Source organism: Leucoraja erinacea, chromosome 10 (genome assembly GCF_028641065.1).
Source record: "Leucoraja erinacea ecotype New England chromosome 10, Leri_hhj_1, whole genome shotgun sequence".
Classification (NCBI taxonomy): Eukaryota; Metazoa; Chordata; class Chondrichthyes; order Rajiformes; family Rajidae; genus Leucoraja; species Leucoraja erinaceus.
This window is the reverse complement of record NC_073386.1, coordinates 5196501-5218080: the sequence shown is the minus strand read 5'-3', so window position 1 is coordinate 5218080 and position 21580 is coordinate 5196501. Positions and strand designations below refer to the sequence as shown.

Sequence of the window (21580 nt, the reverse complement as noted above, 5' to 3'; positions counted from 1 at the left end):
AGTGCTGGAGTAACTCAGCGGGACATGCAGCACCTTTGGAGAGAAGGAATGGGTGACGTTTCGGGTCGAGACTTCTTCAGACTGATGTCAGGAGAGAGGGAGATACATAGTGTAAAGTGCAAGGTGTGAAAACAGGACACAGGGAATGGAGATCAAGGAAAATGTAGAAAAGAGCATTGTTAGCTGGGGGAAGGTAACAGCAAAACAAACACACACAGATAATGTAGTTAGAGAGAGTAAAACTGGTCGGAGAACTGGGAAGGAGGAGGGATGGAGAGAGAGGGTATGCAAGGGTTGCCTTATAAATATAGATGAGGTCCTCACTAGGGTCTCCTCGATATCCTGCAGCTCAGCTCTTACTCCCCCTCCCCCCCCCCCAGTCGTGACAGGGACAGTCCACCTATCCTCAACTTCCACCCCATCAGCCGTCGCATACAGCACATAATCCTCCGACATTTTCGCCACCTCCAATGGAATCACACCACTAGCAACATCTTCCCATCTCCACCTCTTTCTGCTTCCCGCAGAGATCATTCCCTCCACAACTCCCAGGTCAACTCATGCCTTCTCACCCACACTGTCCCCTCCCCAGGTACTTTCCCCTGCAACCGCAGGAGATTCAACACCTGTCCCTATACCTCCCCCCTCGACTCCTTTCAAAGACCCCAACAGTCTTTTCTAGTGAGGCAGAGGTTCACGTGCACCTCCTCCAACCTCATCTACTGTATCCGCTGTTCCAGGTGTGGATTCTTGTATATCGGCGAGACCAAGCGTAGGTTCAGCGATCATTTCATTGAACAGCTCCTGCTCAGTCCGCCTAAACTTACTTGATCTCCCGGATGCTAAACACTTTAACTCCCCCTCCAATTCCCACACTGACCTTTCTGCCCTGGGCCTCCTCCATTGTCAGTGTGAGGCCCAGCACTAATTGGAAGAACAGCATCACATAATTCGCTTGGGCAGCTTACACCCCAGTGGTATGAACATTGACTTCTCTTACTTCAAGTAACCCTTGCTTTCCCTCTCTCTCCATCCCTCCCCCTTCCCAGTTCTCCCACCAGTCTTATTATCTCTGACTGCATTTTATCTCTGTCCTATCCATGTGCCTGTCTAACAGTTTCATAAGTGTTTGGATAGTTCCTGCCTCAACTACCGCGACTGGCAGCCCGTTCTTTACACCCACTACCCTTTGTGTAAAAAAGTTAGCCCATAGATTCCTATTAAATCTTTCCTCCTTCATCTTAAACCTATGTCCTCTGGTCCTCAATTCCCCAAATCTGGGCAAGATCATCGTAAAATACTGGCCTTGCACATGCTGAACAAAGGAATATATTAAAGAAAATATTTTTTTTCACACAGAGAGTGGTGAATCTCTGGAATTCTCTGCCACAGAAGGTAGTTGAGGCCAGTTAATTGGCTATATTTAAGAGCGAGTTAGATGTGACCCCTGTGGCTAAAGGGATCAGGGGGTACGGAGAGAAGGCAGGTACAGGATACTGAGTTGGATGATCAGCCATGATCATATTGAATGGCGGTGCCGGCTCGAAGGGCCGAATGGCCTACTTCTGCACCTAATTTCTATGCTTCTATGTTTCTATATTTGCAGTGGACTGGAATTTCTCACTCAGTTCCTCACCGCATCGTACAGCCATCACCAAACTTTTCCGTTCACTCCCAGGAAATGGGTGTCACTAGAGAACCTATTTCTTGCTTTATATGAGGTATCGTTGAGCAGAGTGAGTTTCAGAGCAATGAAAATGTTTCACAGAATCCCAGGCTTCGTGTTGCACTGTCTCCTGAATGTCTGTGTTCTGAACTGCTCCAGAGTTACACTGGTCAACAATGGGTATCGAAACATTGTTATTGCGATAAATCCCAACATCCAATATAACAACAAGCTCATTGAAAACGTTAAGGTGAGGTGATGTCTGAAGCGATCTAATTTCTGCTGTTTTGTTCATTGTAGGTTATTCATCTTGCGTGTGTTTCGGGTTTAATGCGAGTTAATGGCGCATTATCGCGTTCTTACGCTGCCCGCCAGGTGATTAAAAGCCAAGAATTATCTTTTAATCCTGAATTTACCTTGCAGGAGATGATGACTGAAGCCTCGAACTACCTCTCCAAAGCTACAATGCATCAACTTTACTACTCAGATGTAAAAATCGTGCTACCTGCTACCTGGGCACTGAAGTCGAACGTGGTTCAGAGACCAAGTACTGAGTCATACGAGAAGGTAAGTGCAAAGGGGTGAGAGATTTAAATGATTATTAGTCGATTTCCACCAGCGGCACCTCCTAAAAAGCCCATTGTAGGTTGTGAGTGTTATGTTGAGTGATGGAGCTGAGGAAATTGAAGATAAATCAGGCCGAATAGCAACTTACCTAGATATTCTTACAGGTACTATCTCCCTATCCGTTTAGTTTATTTTAGTTTAGAGATACCGTGTGGAAACAGACCTGTTGATCCACTGTGTCCACATCGACGAGCAATCACGCTTTCATACTACTTCTATCCTACACACACGGGACAATTTATAGAATCCAATTCACCTATAAAACTTGCACGTCTTTGGAGTGTGGGAGGAAACCAGAGCAACAGGAGAAAACCCACGCAGTCACGGGGAGAACTACAAACTCCTTCCACACAGTACCCTTGGTCAGGATTGAACTTGGAATTCTGACACTGTTGGGCAGCAACCACCACTACTCCACTATGACATCCTAGTTAATAGCCTCTCAATGAGAGACAAGGTAATTCCCTATAGACAATAAAAAATTGAACTTATTTTTATAAATGAATAAGTATAGTTTAGTTTAGAGATGTAGCATGAAAACAGGCCCTTCAGCCCTCCGAGTCCGCACCGACCATCGACCACTCATTCATACAAGTTCTATGTTATCCTAAAGATAGACACAAAAAGCATTTCTGGAGAAACGGAATAGGTGATGTTTCTAGTCAAGACACTTCTTCAGACCACTAGGGGACAATTTGCAAAGGCGAATTAATACTACAAATAATACTACAATAATACCACTGTTCAGTGGGCGGCACGACTTTCGTCAGCAGCGGCCTCTGCAGCCCGTCTGTCTATTTATTATTTTTCTGTTTCGTTTAAATGTAGTTTTTAATTATTTTTTGTCGGGGTATGTGTGTGGGGGGCGGGGGGTGGGGGAAACTCTAAATTCTTTCCCCTGCACGGGAGACCCGACCTTTTCTTTGTCGGGTCTCCGTTGTCGTTGGGGCTGCTACGTGGAGCGGCCTCCGGCAGGAACGACCTGGGGCTCCAGTCGCGGAGCTGCGGACGACTCACCTTCACGGAGCTGGCCGAGTCCGGAGCGGGTGGAGCTGTGGTGGAGCGCTGCTGTGGCCCGACCCCCGGAGATTCGGAAGCTCCTACCGCAGGTCTGTGGACAGAAATACCGGGAGCCCGCGGGTCCCTGGTTGGAGACCGCTTTTCGGGGCTTCCGCAACGGCGACTTCTCCCGCCCGAGTTGTGGGGTTGAAGATTACCTGGAGCGGGGCCTTACATCCCCGCCCCGCGCGGCTTGGAATTGCCGCGGGATTTTGTGAGCGCCCGCCGGGGCTCCAACACCAAGAGTCCGCCGGGGCTCCAACACCAAGACCCGGTGCTTGGCCTTGCATCACCCGGCGTGGCTTTAATGGCTGCGGGACATTTAACATCGCCAGCCGGGGGCTTTGACTCTGTCTTTGACTCTGACATGGGGGGGAGAGGGGAGTGCAGGGGAGAGATATGTTTTTTTTTGCCTTCCTTCACAGCGAGGAGAAGATGCGCTGTGAAGGATGTTTGTGTAAATTGTGTTGTGTCTTGGGTTTTTTTTTCGTTTTGTATGTATGACTGCAGAAACGACATTTCGTTTGGACCTCAATGGGGTCCAAATGATAAATAAATTGTATTGTATTGTATTGTATTGTATTGTATTGTACAAATGGAAATCTTTTTTGAGATGTGAGAGGAAACCGAAGCATCCTCAGGAAATCCTTGCGGGAGAACGAGCAAATTCCGAACAGACAGGAAGTCAGGATCGAAGCTTGCAGGAATGAGAACCTGGCCCAAAAGGACAATGGGGAATTGTTCAAGCACAAAGAACATTGACAGAATGGAGTCTGGAAAGACTTGGAGTATGATGTACTGGGGCAAATAGGTCAGGCAGAGATGAGGGAAATATAAGCATGATTTACCCCGGATCTCTCAATACTCTGACACTAATGGCCCTGTCCCACGATACAAGTTCATTCCAAGAGCTCTCCCGAGTTTGAAAAAAAATCAAACTCGTGGTAAGCGGAGAATGAACGTAGCGGGTATGTCGGAGATCTTAGCTCGTAACGCTAATGGCAGGTACTCGGGAAGACTCGCTAACGGCAGGTAAGCTCGGGAAGACTCGTGAAGATTTTTCAACATGTCGAAAAATGTCCACGAGAGCCCCGAGAGCCGACGAGCGGCCATTACTGTAAATCTCCGAGTTCAAATCAGGGCAAACTCAGAAGAACTCTTGGAATGAACTCGTACCGTGGGACATGGCCATAAGTTCTCAAACATAGCATATTAAAATTCACAATTTACAAGGAGATTACTAACAGTGATGGACACAGCCCATCTTGGGTACTGAGCTGCCCACCATTGAAGATATCTAAGGGAGGTACTGCCTCAAAAAGGTAGCCAGCATTACAAAGATTCACACCTGCCATCGGGAAGAAAGTGTTAGGAGCAAAGATCTTATAGCGAAGCAAGATGGGTTACTCTCACGCAATAGTGAGGTACGCTCATGGGCGGATTCATGGGTGATTATAGGACATATTTTAGCAACCTGACTCCGCAATCTTGCTCCGCTTTCTTGCTCCCGCCTTCTTGCTTCCGGCCAAAGATTGGATCCGCAGCGAGGAGAAGGAGTGTGGGGCCTGGGGCAGCGGGGAGCGGGGAGAGAGAGTGCGGGGCCCGGGGCAGCGGGGAGAGAGAGTGCCCCAAGACAATGTTTCTTATTTACAATGTTTCTTATTTAATGTCCCTTGTCTAGTCTGAAATAAAGTTCATTATTGGATTAGAAGAAATATAATTGTGTGTGTTATATACATTTATATAATTTTCATGTATGTGTGTTTATAAACATTTTATTCTTTAACAAGAATCAACAGAATTATGAACTAACAGAATTATGAATCTAACCCTATATCACGCACAAAAAGTCCCCCCCTGTCAATCACCCTGCGAGTCGGGTCGGTTCCGGTTACTACAAAATCAACTCAAACACTGCTTGTGAGCCATTTAAAAAGAAATGATTTAAAAAACATTAGAAAAGACAATTACCAGAATCAAATTTTATTCTTGACAAGAAGTTTGAACTGACAGATTTATGAATCTGACCCACACAAACTGTTGCCCCGCAACATTGATTACAGTGCGAGTCGGGTCGGGTTAGGTAGGCTCAGGTTGCTAAAATGGGCGTGGAAAATGCCCATGATCCCCTCCATAGCGTACTACACGTCAGTCCATTGCATTTAGCAGGAGTAGCCTATCTTGCTTCGCTATAAGATCTTTGGTTAGGAGTCTGCAAACTGTGACCTCCAGGTTCAGGAACAGATTCTTCCTAACAATTAGGCTATGGAACAGTACAAACAGCAACTAAATTCCAAACTACGATGTGTCTTGTTTGCTCTTTTGCTTTGTTTTGCACTAATATTGTTTTTGGTTAATTTATGTTTCAGTATATATGACAATTAAATGCTCTTGAATTCCCCTCTTGGCAGTGTTTTCTGTTTGTGCGGAGGGACTTTCACCTAGGAATGTGCAATTTTCATTCATAGGCGAGTGTAATCATTGCTGAACCATATCTTAAACAAGGAGATACTCCATACACCCTGCAGTATGGCGGGTGTGGCGAGAAGGGACGGTATATTCACTTCACCCCAAACTTCATTCTAAACGACAAAATGACCACCATTTACTGTCCGAAAGGTAAATTACATTAGATTAATTTGCACTGCTATTTCATGTATTGTATGTACTGCTTAAAACTAAATTGGGGTAACATGATATTTTGTCAAACACCCAAGTGTATCATTTAATAACTTTAGTTTCAGTTTAGTTTAGAGATACAGTGCGGAAGCAGACCCTACAATCCGCGCCGACCAGTAATCCCCATACACTAAAGTTAGCCTACATACACTATCGCTCCATGGATGTGTATGTAGAAGGGTCTCTACCCAAAACGTCACCTATTCCTTCGCCCAATAGATGCTGCCTCACCCGCTGAATTTCTCCAGCATTTTTGTCTACATACACTCGGGACAATTTACTATTTTTCCAAGCCAATTAACCTACAAACCTGTACGTCTTTGGAGTGTGGGAGGAAACCGGAGATCCTGGAGAAAATCCACGCAGGTCACGGGGAGAACGTGCAAACTACGTACAGACAGCACCCGTGGTCAGGATCAAACCCAGGTCTCTGGAGCTGTAAGGCAGCAACTCTACCACAGCTCCACCGTGCCGTCCAACCTATTGTTCCTTCTTTGTATGCTTCTTCCTTCTCCAATGTGTGGCTTCCTGGGCAAATTCAACACGTCAATGTGGGTGCATAACCAGAGTGACTCAGATGCTCTTGGTTGCTATTTGGACCTCTGTGAATGCGAAAGAACTGAATTCACCATTGCAAAAATAATTATTTTCACAGGTAGGGTATTTGTTCATGAATGGGCCCATCTTCGCTGGGGTGTGTTTGACGAATATAATGATGCAGTTCCATTTTACATATCTGACAGCGAAACTGCTGAAGCAACAAGGTACGGCAAGGCTAAGTGCATAATCTGAATTGCTCTTTGCGATTTCTAGCTGAAAGAAAACAGGGAGGAATTATATTTCTACAGCAACTTCCAATTATTTAGTGTCCAACCTCCACTAGTATTTGCTGCAACTTAGATTGTTTTCTCTGGAACTCCGGTGATTGAGGGGAGACCTGGCAGAATTATATAAAATGATGAGAGAGTGGACAGTCAACACCTTTTTCCAAGAGTAGAAATATCAAAGTATAGCTTTAAAATGTGAGGGGCAAAGTTTAAAGGAGAGGTTTGAGGCGAGTTTTTTATACAGAGGGTGGTGTGTTTCTGCAACAAAATGCCAGGGGCTGTTTAATTTAGTTTAGTGACACAGTGAGGAAACAGGCCCTTCGGCCCACCGAGTCCATGCCTACCACCGATCCCCATACACGAGCACTATCCTACCCACACTAGGGGGAATTTACAGGCAACTGATCAGAATTGAAGACTAGACTGTAAATGAGAGGACCAGTATATTTAAGAAAGAGCTGCAGATGCTGGAAAGATCGAAGGTAGACGAAAATGCTGGAGAAACTCAGCGGGTGAGGCAGCATCTATGGAGCATCTATGGTTCCATAGATGCTGCCTCACCCGCTGAGTTTCTCCAGCATTTTTTTCTGGACTGGTAAATTTGATCACTCCTCATCTGTTCTGATGAAATTGTCAAGTGTACAAATACGTATGAACGCAAGTGCAGATTTCTAATTATTATTTTGACTTGCAGATGTTCTCTCAGCATAAGAGGAAAGACTGTTGAATGTAAGGGCAGTGTGTGTTCTTCATGTACCATTGATGAAAGCACAGGATTACCAAACAAGCAATGCCAATTCTTCCCAGAGAAAAATCAGAGGTCATCATCTTCAATAATGTACTTACAGGGATTGCCGAATGTAAGTAAAGCCACAGGAAACTTGTTATTTGCCCAGATTGTTGGTTGTTGTTGCTGGCTCTAAATGGAGCTGCCAAACTTACTAATTAGGACTTAAGTGGACACTCTGAGAGTCTGAGGACTTACTTATGGATTTGAGAGGCCAACTGTCAATTTTCATTCCACCCGCTGGATTATTGTCTATTGGTGGACCTTTGGTCAATGGTCCAACGTTGGGGGCCAGAGGAGGGAGAAGGAAAGGGGCGGGAGAGAGAGAGGGAGGAGGAAGAGAGTAAGGAGCAGGGAGAGAGAAAGAAGGTGGAGAGAGGGGGAGAGAGTTTGGAGGATGAGAGAGAGAGGGAGAGAGAGTGGGAGAGGGGAGAGAGAAACAGAGGGTAGGAAGAGAGTTAGCTGAGAGAGAAAAGGGGGAGGGGGGGGAGAGAGAGGGGGAGAGAGACAGGGGGGTCTGAGGGAGAGAGTGAGAGAGGTGAAGAGAGAGACGTGGAGAGACTGAGGGTAGGAGAGGGGAGAGGGAGACAGAGAGAATGGGGGGGAGAGAGGGAAGGAGAGATAGAGAAGGAGGAGGGAGGGGGAGGGAGAGGGAGGAGAGAGGGGGTGAAAGAGGACAAGAAAGAAACGGGAGAGAGAGTGTTGGGAGTGAGCGAGAGAGAGGGGAGAGTATGGAGAATCCATGGTCTTGACTGGATTCCGGAACAGCATGCTGGGGTACTATTCTCAATATATTGTAGTTTTACATTTAGCGGCATATTGTTGAGTGCTTTTTGAGCGGTTCTAGCCTCTTTCACCTCAGTTCTGTTTCTGCAAACTTCCAGGTGGATAAATTCTGTGATAACAAGACTCACAATGCTGAAGCGCCCAACATGCAGAACAGAATGTGCAATTACAGGAGCACTTGGGACGTGATCAGCAAGTCGGAAGATTTCAGAAACATTTCCTCGCCCCACACTGGTTCGGTCGAACCAACATTCACGCTCCTTCAGGCCAAGGATCGTGTGCTTTGCTTAGTCCTTGATGTCTCAGGAAGCATGGTAAGGTTTTTACAATATTCCATCGTGATGTTTTGCTGAATTCGCTGTTAGTATTGGCAATGCTTTATTATTGTCATATACACCGAGATACAGTAAAAGGTTTTGACTGATGAAGGTTAATGTACTGAAAGCCCGCTTGACCTTCCTATCTACCTGTGATGCCATGTTCAGGGAAATATGTACCTCCACTCCTGGATCCCTCTGCCCTCTATAACGCTCCCCATGGCCCTGCCACGTTTTTTGTTTCTGGACACTAATCGGTGCCTTTTTGATATACAGGAGAATCGCATTGGCAGGCTCCGACAAGCAGCTGAGATATTCTTGCTGCAGATCGCTGAGACCGGATCATATGCGGGAATGGTCACTTTTAACAGCGGTGCAAGCATTCAAACGCGTTTAAAAAGGATCAATAATAATAAAGTGAGAGAGGATCTTGTAAAGCTGTTACCAATATTAGCTGATGGGGGTACAAACATTTGTGAAGGAATTCGGTCTGGCTTTGAGGTAAGGCTGTGAAGTTTGTCCAATTCTATTCATTTTAATTAATACCTGTAAGTTCATATGTACGAGGAGCAGGATTAGGCTATTCGTCCACAGAATCTACTCCATTCAATCATAGCTGACTAATCTTTCCATCTCAACCCCATTTTCCTGCCTTCTCCCCATAACCCCCGATACCTGTACTAATTAAGAATCTGGCAATCTTCACCTTTAAAATAAATTCCACAGATTTACCACCCTCTGACAAAATAAATTTCTCCTCATCTCCCTTCTAAAGGTACTTCCATTAATTCTGAGGCTATGGCCTCTGGTCCTAGACTCTCCCACTATTGGAAACATCCTCTCCATATCCACTATCTATGCTTTTCAGTATTTGGTAAGTTTCAATGAGGTCCCCCCTCATCTTTCTAAACTCCAGCGAGTACAGGCCCAGTGCCTTCAAACATTCATCATATGTTAACCCAACCATTCCTGGGATCATTCTTGTAAACCTCCTACAGACCCTCTCCAGCACCAGCATTTTCTTCCTCAGATGTGAGGCCCAAAACTGTTCACAATACTCCAAATGTGGTCTGACCAGTGCCTTATAAAGCCTCAGCATTATATCCCTGTTTTTGTATTCTCACCCTTTTATTTAGTTTAAAGATACAGTGCGGAAACTGGCCCTTCGGCCCACCGGGTCTGCACTGACCGCAATCCCCGCGCATTACCGTACATATACTGGGGACAATTTACATTTATACCAAGCCTATTAACCTATAAACCTGTATGCTTTGGGAGTATGGGATGAAATCGAAGATCTCGGAGAAAACTCCGTACAGTCAAGCACTCGTAGTCAGGATCGAACTTGGGTCTCTGGCGCTGTAAGGCAGTAGCTAAACCGCTACGTCACCATGCTAACCTCTCAAAATAAATGCTGGCATTGCATTTACCTTCCTTACTACCAATGCGACTTGCAAATTAAAAGTTGCATTTTTTCCCATGTTGATAATTCATTGTTGCAGGTACTTCGTGGAGATGACAGTGCCACCCAGGGGGATGAAATCATTTTACTGACAGATGGAATAGATCACTCTATGGGTAATTGCTTCCCGGAAGTGGAACAAAGTGGAGCTGTAATCCACACTATTGCATTGGGGCCATCTGCAGCTGAAGAGCTAGAAGAGCTCTCAACTATGACAGGTATCTAGTACTCAAAGGAAGTGGCTGAATATATTGTGTTAGGATAACGATTATCCCACTGACTGACAGAGAAGACTAAAGGGCCTGTCCCACTTAGGCGACTTTTTAGGAGAGTGCAGGAGTCTGCGCTCGCCCTATGATCGCCATATGTTTGCTGGTGGTCTCTGGTGAGTCTCCTTCATGGTCGCGAGGAGTTCCCGCATTCTGGGAACTAGTCGCGGCTTCAGTATGGTCAACATGTTGAAAAATTTTCTGCAACAAAAAATTGGTCGCCATGGAGAAAATCGATAATCCTGTAGTCGTAAGTGCAGTTGTAGTGGGGTCGCCATGTAGTTATGGATAGTCGAGGTAGTCGTAGGTAGTTTTAGTTAATATGTGGGCGGCGCGACTCTCGTCAGCAGCGGCCTCTGCAGTCCGTCTGTCTTTTTATTATTTTCTGTTTCGTTTCAATGTAGTTTTTAATTATTTTTGTTCGGGTATGTGTGTGGGGGTCGGGGGGTGATGAAACTCTAAAATCTTTCCCCTGCACGGGAGACCCGACCTTTTCTTTGTTGGGTCTCCGTTGTCGTTGGGGCTGCTCCGTGTAGCGGCCTCCAACAGGAACGACCTGGGGCTCCAGTCGCGGAGCTGCGGACTTACCCACCATCGTGGAGTCCGATTCCGGAGCGGGTGGAACTGTGGTGGTGCGCTGCTGTGACCCGACCCCCGGAGATTCGGAAGCTCCTACCGCAGTTCTGTGGACAGTAATACCGGAAGCCCGCGGGTCCCTGGTGGGGGACCGCTTTTCGGGGCTTCCGCAACGGCGACTTCTCCCGCCCGAGGTGCGGGGTTGAAGATTACCTGGAGCGGGGCCTTACATCACCGCCCCGCGCGGCTTGGAATGGCCGCCCGACTTTGTGAGCGCCCGCCGGGGCTCCAACACCAAGAGCCCACCGGGGCTCCAACACCAAGACCCGGTGCTTGGCCTTGCATCACCCAGCGTGGCTTTAATGGCTGCGGGACATTTAACATCGCCCGCCGGGAGCTTTGACTCTGTCTTTGACTCTGACATGGGGAGAGAGGGGAGTGCAGGGGAGAGATATGTTTTTTTTTGCCTTCCTTCACAGCGAGGAGAAGATGCGCTGTGAAGGATGTTTGTGTAAATTGTGTTGTGTCTTGGGTCTTTTTCGTTTTGTATGTATGACTGCAGAAACGACATTTCGTTTGGACCTCAACGGGGTCTAAATGTCAAATAAATTGTATTGTATTGTATTGTATTAATCGCTTTTCCTGTTCGGTCATTTTCATTGGCTCATTGGGGAAAAAAAACGTAAGCACGAGTTTTCAGAACCAAGGATAACTGACAAATGTTAAATGTCCGCCGAACTTCTCAGCTGTGTATCTGTGGCTTATTAAAAGTTGCCTGGCTTCTTAAAAGTGGCTCCACTCCTTCTCCTCCCTTCCCCCTCCCTTCTCCCCCTTTCTCCCCTTCCCCCTCTCCCCCCTCTTTTAAAGGACTCACCGTACACTGTGCTAGCCGTCTTAACCTTCCTGTTCATCACGGTGTGTGTCTGTATCACCTTGGCTTTGCACCGTGTGAATTTCAGACAGTGCTCCCCCCCGCTTTCCCCAGCCCCCGCCTTTGCGGTGTGTGTGTGTGTGTGTGTGTGTGTGTGTGTGTGTGTGTGTGTGTGTGTGTGTGTGTGTGTGTGTGTGTGTGCGTGCGTGCGTGCGTGTTCCACTCTGAGAGTCGCAGTTCAAGCTCCCGGTTTTTCAGGCGACTGCCAGAAACTTGACAGTCGCTGGCAGTCTGCTGGAAAATCGCCTAAGTGGGACAGGCCCTTCTGCTTCATGAGTATAGATCTTAATTGATTTTTTTGGATTTTAGAGATACAACACAGAAACGGGCCCTTCAGCCCACCGAGTCCGCGCTGACAAGCGATCACCCAAACACTAGTTTTATTCTACACATTAGGAGCAATTTACACCATACACCCCACACACTAGCACTATCCTACACACTAGGGACCACATAATTTTACCAAATCCAATTAACCTACAAAGCCGTACATCTTTGGAGTGTGGGAGGAAACCCATGTGGTCACGGCGAGAATGTACAAACTCTGTACAGACAGCATCCGGATCTCTGGCACTGTAAGGCAGCAACTTTATCTCTGTGCCACTTTGCCGCCCCAGTAAAATTCTGTTCATCTGGATTCTGGGCACAAGCTTTACCCAAAATGTCCTGTTAGGGCTGTGGATAATGCCAACAACGACACATACACCTGTTTGTCATTTTAGATCCAACATCTCATATCTATTCATGTTGGTCGCTTCAGCAGAGCAAGGTTAGTCGGGATTAAAGGGGTGAACAATTTTAGTCCAAGTTGGCTGAAGATAGTAGGGCGGTTGTTGCGTTAATGAGTCTTGTTGCATTAATAGTTCATAGAGTGGTATAGCATGGAAACTGGCCTTTTAGCTCAATTTGTCCATGCTGATCTAGATGCCCCATCTAATATTAGTCCCATTTTCTGCATTTGACCCATATCCTTCCAAAGAGGAGAGGAGATGCAGAGGAGGTTTACCTGAATGCTGCCTGAATTAGAGGGTTTCATCAACAGGGTGACTGGATGGACTTGAATTGTTTTCTCTGAAACATCAGAGCTTGAGGGGAGACCTGATAGAAGTATATCAAATGATGAGAGGCATAGTGAACACTCAGAACCTTTTCCCAGGGTAGAGATGTCCAACACAGGAAGGCATAGCCATCAGGCGAGATGAGGAAAATTTAATGGAGATGTGCAGGGCACGTTTGTTACACAGAGGATGGTGGGGGTCTGGAACGCACTCAGGGGTTGCAGCGGAGGCAGATAAAATAGTGGTGTTTAAGAGGCTTTTAGATAGGCACGTGGAAGTGCAGGAAGTGGAGGGATATGGATCATGTGCAGGCAGATGAGATCAGTTCAGGTAGCCATCATGTTCAGCACAATATTGTGGGCTGAAGGGCCTGTTCCTATGCTGTACTCTTCTATATTCTACGTTAAATCTTTCCTATTCATGTACCTGTCCAAGTATCTTTTAAATGCTGTTATAGTACCTGCCTCAACTACCTCCTCTGTTAGCTTGTTCCGCATATACCCACCATCCTCTGAGTGAATAGCCAGCCTCTGAGTGAATGTCTGTAAAACTGCAGCAAGTATTCCCATTGTTTTGTTCCCAGTGCATACGGCAATTAAACTCTCTTGGTCTTCTTGGATAGGTCTTGCCACATTGGCTGCATTTCACAGAGTTTACTTAACTTCTTAATTAGGATAGGTGATGGATATTAGCCAAGTCAATCATAAAATGTACCATTTTCCCTCTGCAGGAGGCTTACAGTTTGCGGCAACTGATGACCTGAGTACCAGTGGATTAATTGATTCATTCACCGGGTTAATATCAGGAAGTGGTGACAGCAGCCAGCAGTCCATTCAGGTTTGGTTATCTTCCATAAGTTCATAAGTTGTAGGACCAGAAATAGGCCATTCGGCCCGTCAACTCTACTCTGCCATTCAGTCATGACTGATCTATCTCTCCCTCTCAACCCCATTCTCCTGCCTTCTCCTCATAACCCATGACACCCCGTACTAATCAAGAATCGGTCAATCACTGCCTTTAACATGTCAATAGACAATAGACAAAAGGTGCAGGAGTAGGCCATTTGGCCCTACGAGCCAACATCGCTATTCAATGTGATCATGTCTGATCATCCCCAATCAGTATCCCGTTCCTGCCTTCTCCCCATATCCCCTGACTCCGCTATCTTTAAGAGCCCTATCTAGCTCTCTGTTGAAAGTATCTAGAGAACCGGCCTCCACCGTCCTCTGAGGCAGAGAATTCCACAGACTCACAACTCTCTGTGTGAAAAAATGTTTCCTCATCTCCGTTCTAAATGGCTTACCCCTTATTCTTAAACTGTGGCCCCTGGTTCTGGACTCCCCCAACATCGGAAACATGTTTCCTGCCTCTAGCATGTCCAAACCCTTAATAATAATATATGTTTCAATAAGAATCCCTTTCATCCTTCTAAATTCCAGAGTATACAAGCCCAGCCGCTCCATTCTCTCAGCATATGACAGTCCGCCATCGCGGGAATTAACCTTGTAAACCTACGCTGCACCTATCCATTGACTCGGCCTGCAACAGTCATGACTTTACGAAGTTCATCAAATAACTCTGCCGGGGACCTACGACATAAGTCCGTATATTCTCACTAAGTGATTGTATTACAGTAAAATAATGATCCTGTTTTTTTGGTTTCAGCTTGAAAGTTCAGGAACAAGCATTGGGAGCAATAGATGGTTAAATGGTACAGTTGTTATCGACAAGACTATTGGCAATGATACATTTTTCGTGGTGAACTGGGAATCAGTGATTCCGACGATGTCTGTACGTGATCCCAATGGAAACATTTATAATAACACTTACTTTAAGATAGATCAGTCTACCAAATCAGCTCGTCTTATGATTAAAGGCACTGCACAGGTATGGAACAAAACATTTGCTATATAGTCTGAAATGTCAACTGTTCCACTCTTCACAGATGCTGCCTAACTTGTTGAGTTTGTTGAAATTTAGAGTCTTTGCTGAGATCAATTCAGTCAGCATAGGCAATAATTAATATTTGGGCAATGCTGGACGACACAGAGCAAGTCTTGAGAAAGCTCTTATACACCTCGCGAATATAAATAACACTGACTCTCTGTTTCCTAGAGTGGAACCTGGTTCTACAGCATCCTGAACGGCAGAGGTAACCAGGTTATAACAATCATCGTCACTTCCCGAGCAGCAGATGCACAAGTTCCGCCAATCAAGGTTAACGGGTACATCAGCAGGAAAGACTCCACTAGCCCAATGATATCCTATGTGGAAGTTAGTCATGGATTTCTACCAGTCCTGAATGCGATCGTGACAGCTATTATTGAACGTCCCAATGATCCTCCAATTCAACTGAAGCTTTCTGATGATGGTTTAGGTAGGATACATTAACCAATCCATTGATTTTAGCTTAGTTTAGGATAGAGATACATCATGGAAACAGGCCCTTCAGCCCACTGGGTCCATACTGACCAATGACTGCCCCTACAGCAGTCCTAACCTACACACTAGGGAGAATTTACAGTTTAACCAAATCCAATGCATCTACAAACCTGCATGTCTTTGGAATGTGGGAGGAAACTGGAGCACCCGGGGGAAATCCACGCGGTTACAGGGAGAACATAGAAACTCCGTACAGACAGCACCCGAGGTCAGGATCAAACCCGAGACTCTGTCACTGTCAGGCAGCAGCTTTTCCGCTGCGTCACTGTGCCATCCATGATCCATCCAGGTCACTAATGATCAGCAGGCAAGGACATCCTTACTTGGTCTAATCCATCGATGTTATGATTCCAGATTGCAAGCCGGATGTTAGCTTTGGCTGTGATGACCACATTCTGAGAAAAATAATAAATGAAAGATTATAAGAGCTTGTCGAAGCATTAGTCTTGGTTTGCAAATATTACTTAGTCATTAATGAATATCCTATTGGTGAGGTTATCAACCTCCATTATACCATTTAGCATGTAAATGCTAATGTTTTTGCATTATTAATATTCCTTTCATCGTTCGTCAACAATCATTTATTTAGATTTTTAATTTAGTTTAATTTATTATTGTCACGTGCACCGAGGTGCAGTGAAAAGCTTTTGTTTGCGTGTTATCCTGTCAAAGAAAAGACTGCACATGAATACAATCAAGCCTATTGTCAGAACACATTTCTTTGATTTTCATTTACCTTTCCTTGCCCTCAGGTGCTGATATTGTTAAGAATGACGGTGTTTACTCAAAGTATTTCATCGACTTCCGCGGAAAGGGGAGATACAGCGTTAAAGTGCGCGTGCTGGGAATCGAAGGCACCACAAGTGTAACGGTCAGAAGAGGAGGACAGGCCCTGTGCCTGCCAGGATACGTGGAGAACGGTAATGAAGATTCAGCAAAATAGAGGTGGAATCGCTAATACAGTCATGGAGCTACACAGCAGAGAAACAGGCTCTTTGGCCCTACTCGCCCATGCTGACCAGTTGCTTAACAGAGCTAGTCGCCCTTGACTGCCCTTGGACCACATACCTCCAAACCCATCTGTACACTTGTCCAAATGCTTTTCAAATGTAGTAACTGTACCGGCCTCTACCACTTCCCCAGACAGCTCATTTCATGTACGCACCATCCTATGTGTGAGTAAATTGCCCCTCAGATCACTTTTTAATCTTTCCCCCTCATCTTAAACCTATGCCTCTATTTTTAGTCTTACCTCCTCTGGGGAAAAAAACTGTGACTTTTCACCTCATCTATACACCTCACACCTCAACTGTGACTTATCACCTCATCATCACCTCACCTCATCTGTGGAATTTTCTCCCTCAGATGGCGGTGGAGGCCGGTTCTCTGGATACTTTCAAGAGAGAGTTAGATAAGGCTCTGAAAGATAGCGGATTCAGAGGGTATGGGGAGAAGGCAGGAATTGGGGATGATCAGCCATGATTTCATTGAATGGTGGTGCTGGCTCAAAGGGCCGAATGGCCTGTTCCTGCACCTATTGTCGATTGTCTGTTGTATACCGTTCAGGATCTTATTAGCCTCTATAAGTTCACACTTCAGCCGCCAATGTTCCTGGAATCAAAGACACAGTTTATCAAACATCTCCTCACAACTCAAACCTCCCAGTCCTGATAACATCCTGGAAAATCCTTTCTGCACCCTTTCCAGTTTAATAACATCCTTCCTGTAGCAGGGTGACCAGAACTGTCCACAGCCCTCCAATGATAGACACAAAATGCTGGGGCCTGAAGAAGGGCCTCGACCCGAAATGTCACCTATTCCTTCGCTCCATAGATGCTGCTTTACCCGCTGAGTTACTCCAGCATTTTGTGTAGACAAATCACCGGGCCAGGCAGCATCTCTGGAGAAAAGGAATAGGTGACATTTCAGGTTGAGACTCTTCTTATGACTGAAACCCGACCCTAACCGTCATCTATTCCTTTTCTCCAGAGACGCTGCCTGACCTGCTGAGTTACTCCAACATTTTGTGTTTATCTTCGGTGTAAACCAGCATCTGCAGTTCCTTCCTACACACAGTCCTCCAAACGTAGCCTTATCAACATTCTATGCAACTGTAACATAAGATCCCAATTTGTGTACTCAATACCCTGACCAATGAAGGCAAGAATGTCTGAAGTATTCATATATATGGGAGAATAAGTTGATCTAATTGTCAATTAGGAGTGACCTGAACGTCACCTAACCATGTACTCCAGAGATGATGCCTGACCCCGAGTTACTTTAGCACTTTGTGTCCTTCTGTGCATTCACCCTATCCAATCTGTGATCTTATACACCTCTATTCTGCTATTCAAGGAATAAAGTCCTAGCCTGCTCATTCTCACTGTAGTTTAGCTCCTCGAGTCCTGGCAACATTCTTGTAAATGTCCTTTGCACTGGTTATGGAGGCAGGATCTAAGCAGTGCATTACTTTCTTTCCTTTTAGGAAATATTGAGGTCAATCCATTCAAATCCGACATTAGTGAGGAAGATCTACACGATGAATTAGGAGACTTCAACAGGGTTCAAGCAGGAGGGTCGATCTCACTGCCATCGGCGACATCCCTTATTAACTTTCCACCATCTACAATCACAGATCTGCTGGCAACAATAGTTAAAAATAAAATTAAGCTGGAATGGACCGCACCAGGAGGAAACTATGATAAAGGATCAGGTAATTCTGACTGTGATTATAAATTACCTATGAGGAATTATTTTTTCGAGGTGTGAATTGATCCAATGACTGACGAGTTCTTATTACAGCAGGGATATAGTTGTCCCATATACATGAATTTAGTGTTAATCCATTTTAGTGGATTAAATTAAGTCAAACACAAAGAGCAGCACAATGCAGAAATAGTTTAAGAAATGTATTACAAGTGTAAAGACAATGGTTATTATTATATAAAACATTACAATTGATATAAAATATTGCACAAAACGAAAGGATTTATAGTTTAGTCTAGCTTAGTCTACTTGGTTAGTTTAGAACAGTTTATTTTTGTCACGTGTGCCAAAGTCTAATGAAATGCTTTTTTTTGTTGCGTTCTATCCAGTCAGCGGAAAGACTACACGTGATTACTATCAAGCCATTACATTGTATAGATAGAGGATAAAGGGAATAATGTTTAATGCAAGATAAAGTGCAGTCAATTCCGCTAAAGATAGTCCGAGCATCTAGAAAGAGGTAGATGATAAGTCTTTACCACTCTACAGTTGATGATAAGATGGTTCAGCTATTTATATAAAATTAAATGATCCAAAATGCCATATGCATATTATGGCATTTAAGAGATCTTTCAATAGGTACATGGGTATGCTGGGAATGTAGGGATATGGATTATGTAGAGGTAGATAAGAGTTGGTCTTGGCATCAATTTCACTTTGCGACAATTAAATTGAATCTTGAATCTTGATGACTCAAGAAGGGTTCCTGAAATAATGACTGAAATGTTGCCTATCCATGTCTTTCAGAGATGCTAACTGATCTGCTGTGTTACTGCAGCACTGTGTTTATTTTTATAAACCAACACCTGCAGTTCCTTGGTGTCTCTATATTTATTGAAGGTTGCGCACAACCTGTCTACTTTCTTGACCTCTTTTCATAAAGCCATAGTAACTGTCTGCTTTATCCAATAGTCAATAGTCAATAGTCAATAGTCAATAGTCTATTTAATTGTCATTTGGACCCCTGGAGGTCCAAACGAAATGCCGTTTCTGCAGCCATACATTACACACAAATAGACCCCAGACACAACATAATTTACATTTTACATAAACATCCATCACATAGCTGTGATGGAAGGCCAAAAAAACCTTATCTCTCCACTGCACTCTCACCCCCCCCCCCGATGTCAGAGTCAAAGTCAAAGCCCCCGGCTGGCGATGGTGATTGTCCCGCGGCCATTAAAGCCACGCCGGATGGTGCGAGGTCGCACACCGGGTCTTGGTGTTAGAGACCCCGGCGTGCGCTCGCAGAGTCCCGCGGCCATTCCAAGCCGCGCGGGGCAGTGATGTAGGCCCCGCTGCAGGAGCTCTTCAACCCCGCAACTCGGGCGGGAGAAGTCGCCGTTGCAGGAGCCCTGAAAAGCGGTCTCCCTCCAGGGATCCGCGGGCTCCCGGTGCCGCCGTCCGCAGACCCGCAGTAGCAGCCTCCGCATCAGCAGCAGCAGCGGCAGCGGCAGCGGCAGCGCTCCACCACCGCTCCACCCGCTCCGGACTCGGCCAGCTCCGCGACGGTGAGGTGAGTCGGCACCAGAGTCCCCGGCTTCTTCCGTTGGAGGCCGCTCCTCGTTGCAGCCCCAACGACAACTGGGACCCGACGAGAAAAGGTCGGGTCTCCAGTGCAGGGAGAGATTTAAAAGTTTCCCCCTCCCTCCCACCCCCCCCCCCACCCCCCCCACACGCACACACCCAACATAAAATAACAAAACTACATATAAACATAGACAAAAATAATAAAAACGCGGACAAACAATTGTGTATTAAAAAATTTTGCATCCAATCTCCTCTATGCCTTTTTTTTAGCATCTCGCTACGAAATGAGAATGAGTGACAAACTTCTGCAACTAAGAGACCATTTTTTCAGAGCTCTGTTGATTAATACGACTACCATATATCCACAACCCTATGGTTCCAAGGAAACGGTGACGATTTACTCCGAGCATCCAAACATGCAAAATGGTGCAGCGATCTACTTTGCTGTGCGTGCGTATGATAAAAGCAATCTTACCTCTAAACTGTCAAACATAGCCAGGGCATCTTTCTTTGAGCCTTTGTCTAAGTCCAAGTGGTGGATTTGTGAAAACCAGAAGATGTGGTTCCCAATATTGATCGTAGTTATTGGGTGTCTTATTGTTGGGATCACTGTTTATATTGTGTGCCAAAAAAAAAAAAAAAGTGGGCTCCTGAGAGTGTACCATTGTAATAAATGGATAGTTAATAATGAACTTCCAGCCATTTAGCTGCCTTTCAATTTTACAGAATAGGTTAGAAAGGGAGAGATAATGTGAAGATCCGTTGGGAATTTTGCAATTTTTGCTCCATCTTCCAACATTTACTCATCCTAAGATTACCACAATTGGGGAGATTTCCCGACCAATGTTATCCATGGCTATTCTTTCATTCTCCTGCGTATAAACTGACTTGAAAAACACAAAGTGCTGGAGGAACTCAATGGGTCAGACGGAATCTCCTGTTGGATAGGGATAGGTGATGATTTGGGTCGGGACTCTTCTTCAGACCGTGAGGTCCTGAACCAAATCGTCGCCTATCCATGTTGTCCAGAGATGCTGCCTGACCCACTGAGTTAATCCAGAACTATATTTTTTGTAACTCAGGGTCTGCAGTTCCTTGTGTTTCCATAACCTGAAGATCTGGTTTCACTTCAGGATGCTGCAGTCCAGACTTGCACCAACACGTCTCACTTATTTGCATTTGAGCAAATTTATTTCTCTTTACAAGTGTGGAATTTATAAAACTGAATAATTTTGTTGCTATTTCCATTGCTGTACACTGATAAAAAATATCCTTGCAATGAAACTATTGTCTCCTTTTTGTGACAGTCATACAGTACGGGAATAGGCCCTTTTGCCCAACTCGTCCGTTGACCAAGATGCTCCATCTAAGCTAGTCTCATTTAGCTGAGGGGTGATCTTACAGAGGTGTGTAAAATCATGATGGGAATAGATATGGTGAATGCACAGTCCTTTACCCAGGGTAGGTGAATCAACAAACAAAGGACATAGGTTTAAGGTGAGAGAGTCAAGATTTAATATGAACCTGAGGGGCAACGTTTTCACACAGAGGGCAGTGGGGAGGAACGAGCTGCAGAGGAATTAGTTGAGGCAGGTACCATAACATTTAAAATATATTTGGACAAGTACACGGATAAGAAAAGCTTAGAGGGATATGGGGCAAATGCAGGCAAATGGGACATGTAGATGGGGCATCTTGGTTGGGATGGACTAGTTGGGCCGAAGGTCCTGTTTCCATGCTGTATGAAGGTATGACTCTATGATTACATAGTTTAGTTTAGAGATACAGTTCGGAAACA

At 45.3% G+C, this 21580-nt stretch overlaps 1 protein-coding gene across 1 annotated transcript; it reads left to right on the top strand.

Moving 5' to 3' along the window:
- Positions 1 to 1744: 1744 nt before the first annotated feature.
- Positions 1745 to 21025, top strand: LOC129700719 (calcium-activated chloride channel regulator 1-like). Its single transcript, XM_055641326.1, has 14 exons — positions 1745 to 1916; positions 2090 to 2233; positions 5821 to 5971; positions 6687 to 6795; positions 7553 to 7718; positions 8530 to 8745; positions 9025 to 9249; positions 10251 to 10428; positions 13775 to 13881; positions 14710 to 14931; positions 15160 to 15421; positions 16239 to 16406; positions 17972 to 18199; positions 20053 to 21025. The coding sequence occupies exons 1-14, from the start codon at positions 1752 to 1754 to the stop codon at positions 20487 to 20489; spliced, it is 2778 nt and encodes a 925-aa protein (XP_055497301.1). The 5' UTR covers positions 1745 to 1751; the 3' UTR covers positions 20490 to 21025.
- The last annotated feature ends 555 nt before the right edge of the window (positions 21026 to 21580 follow it).

Bases quoted from the DNA above. Each gene is read 5' to 3' on its own strand.
- LOC129700719 (XM_055641326.1), top strand. From the start codon at position 1,752: ATGAAAATGTTTCACAGAATCCCAGGCTTCGTGTTGCACTGTCTCCTG. The intron at 10,429-13,774 runs GTATCTAGTACT...TTCCCTCTGCAG, and splicing joins AGAGCTCTCAACTATGACAG to GAGGCTTACAGTTTGCGGCA. The intron at 14,932-15,159 runs GTATGGAACAAA...TCTGTTTCCTAG, and splicing joins TGATTAAAGGCACTGCACAG to AGTGGAACCTGGTTCTACAG.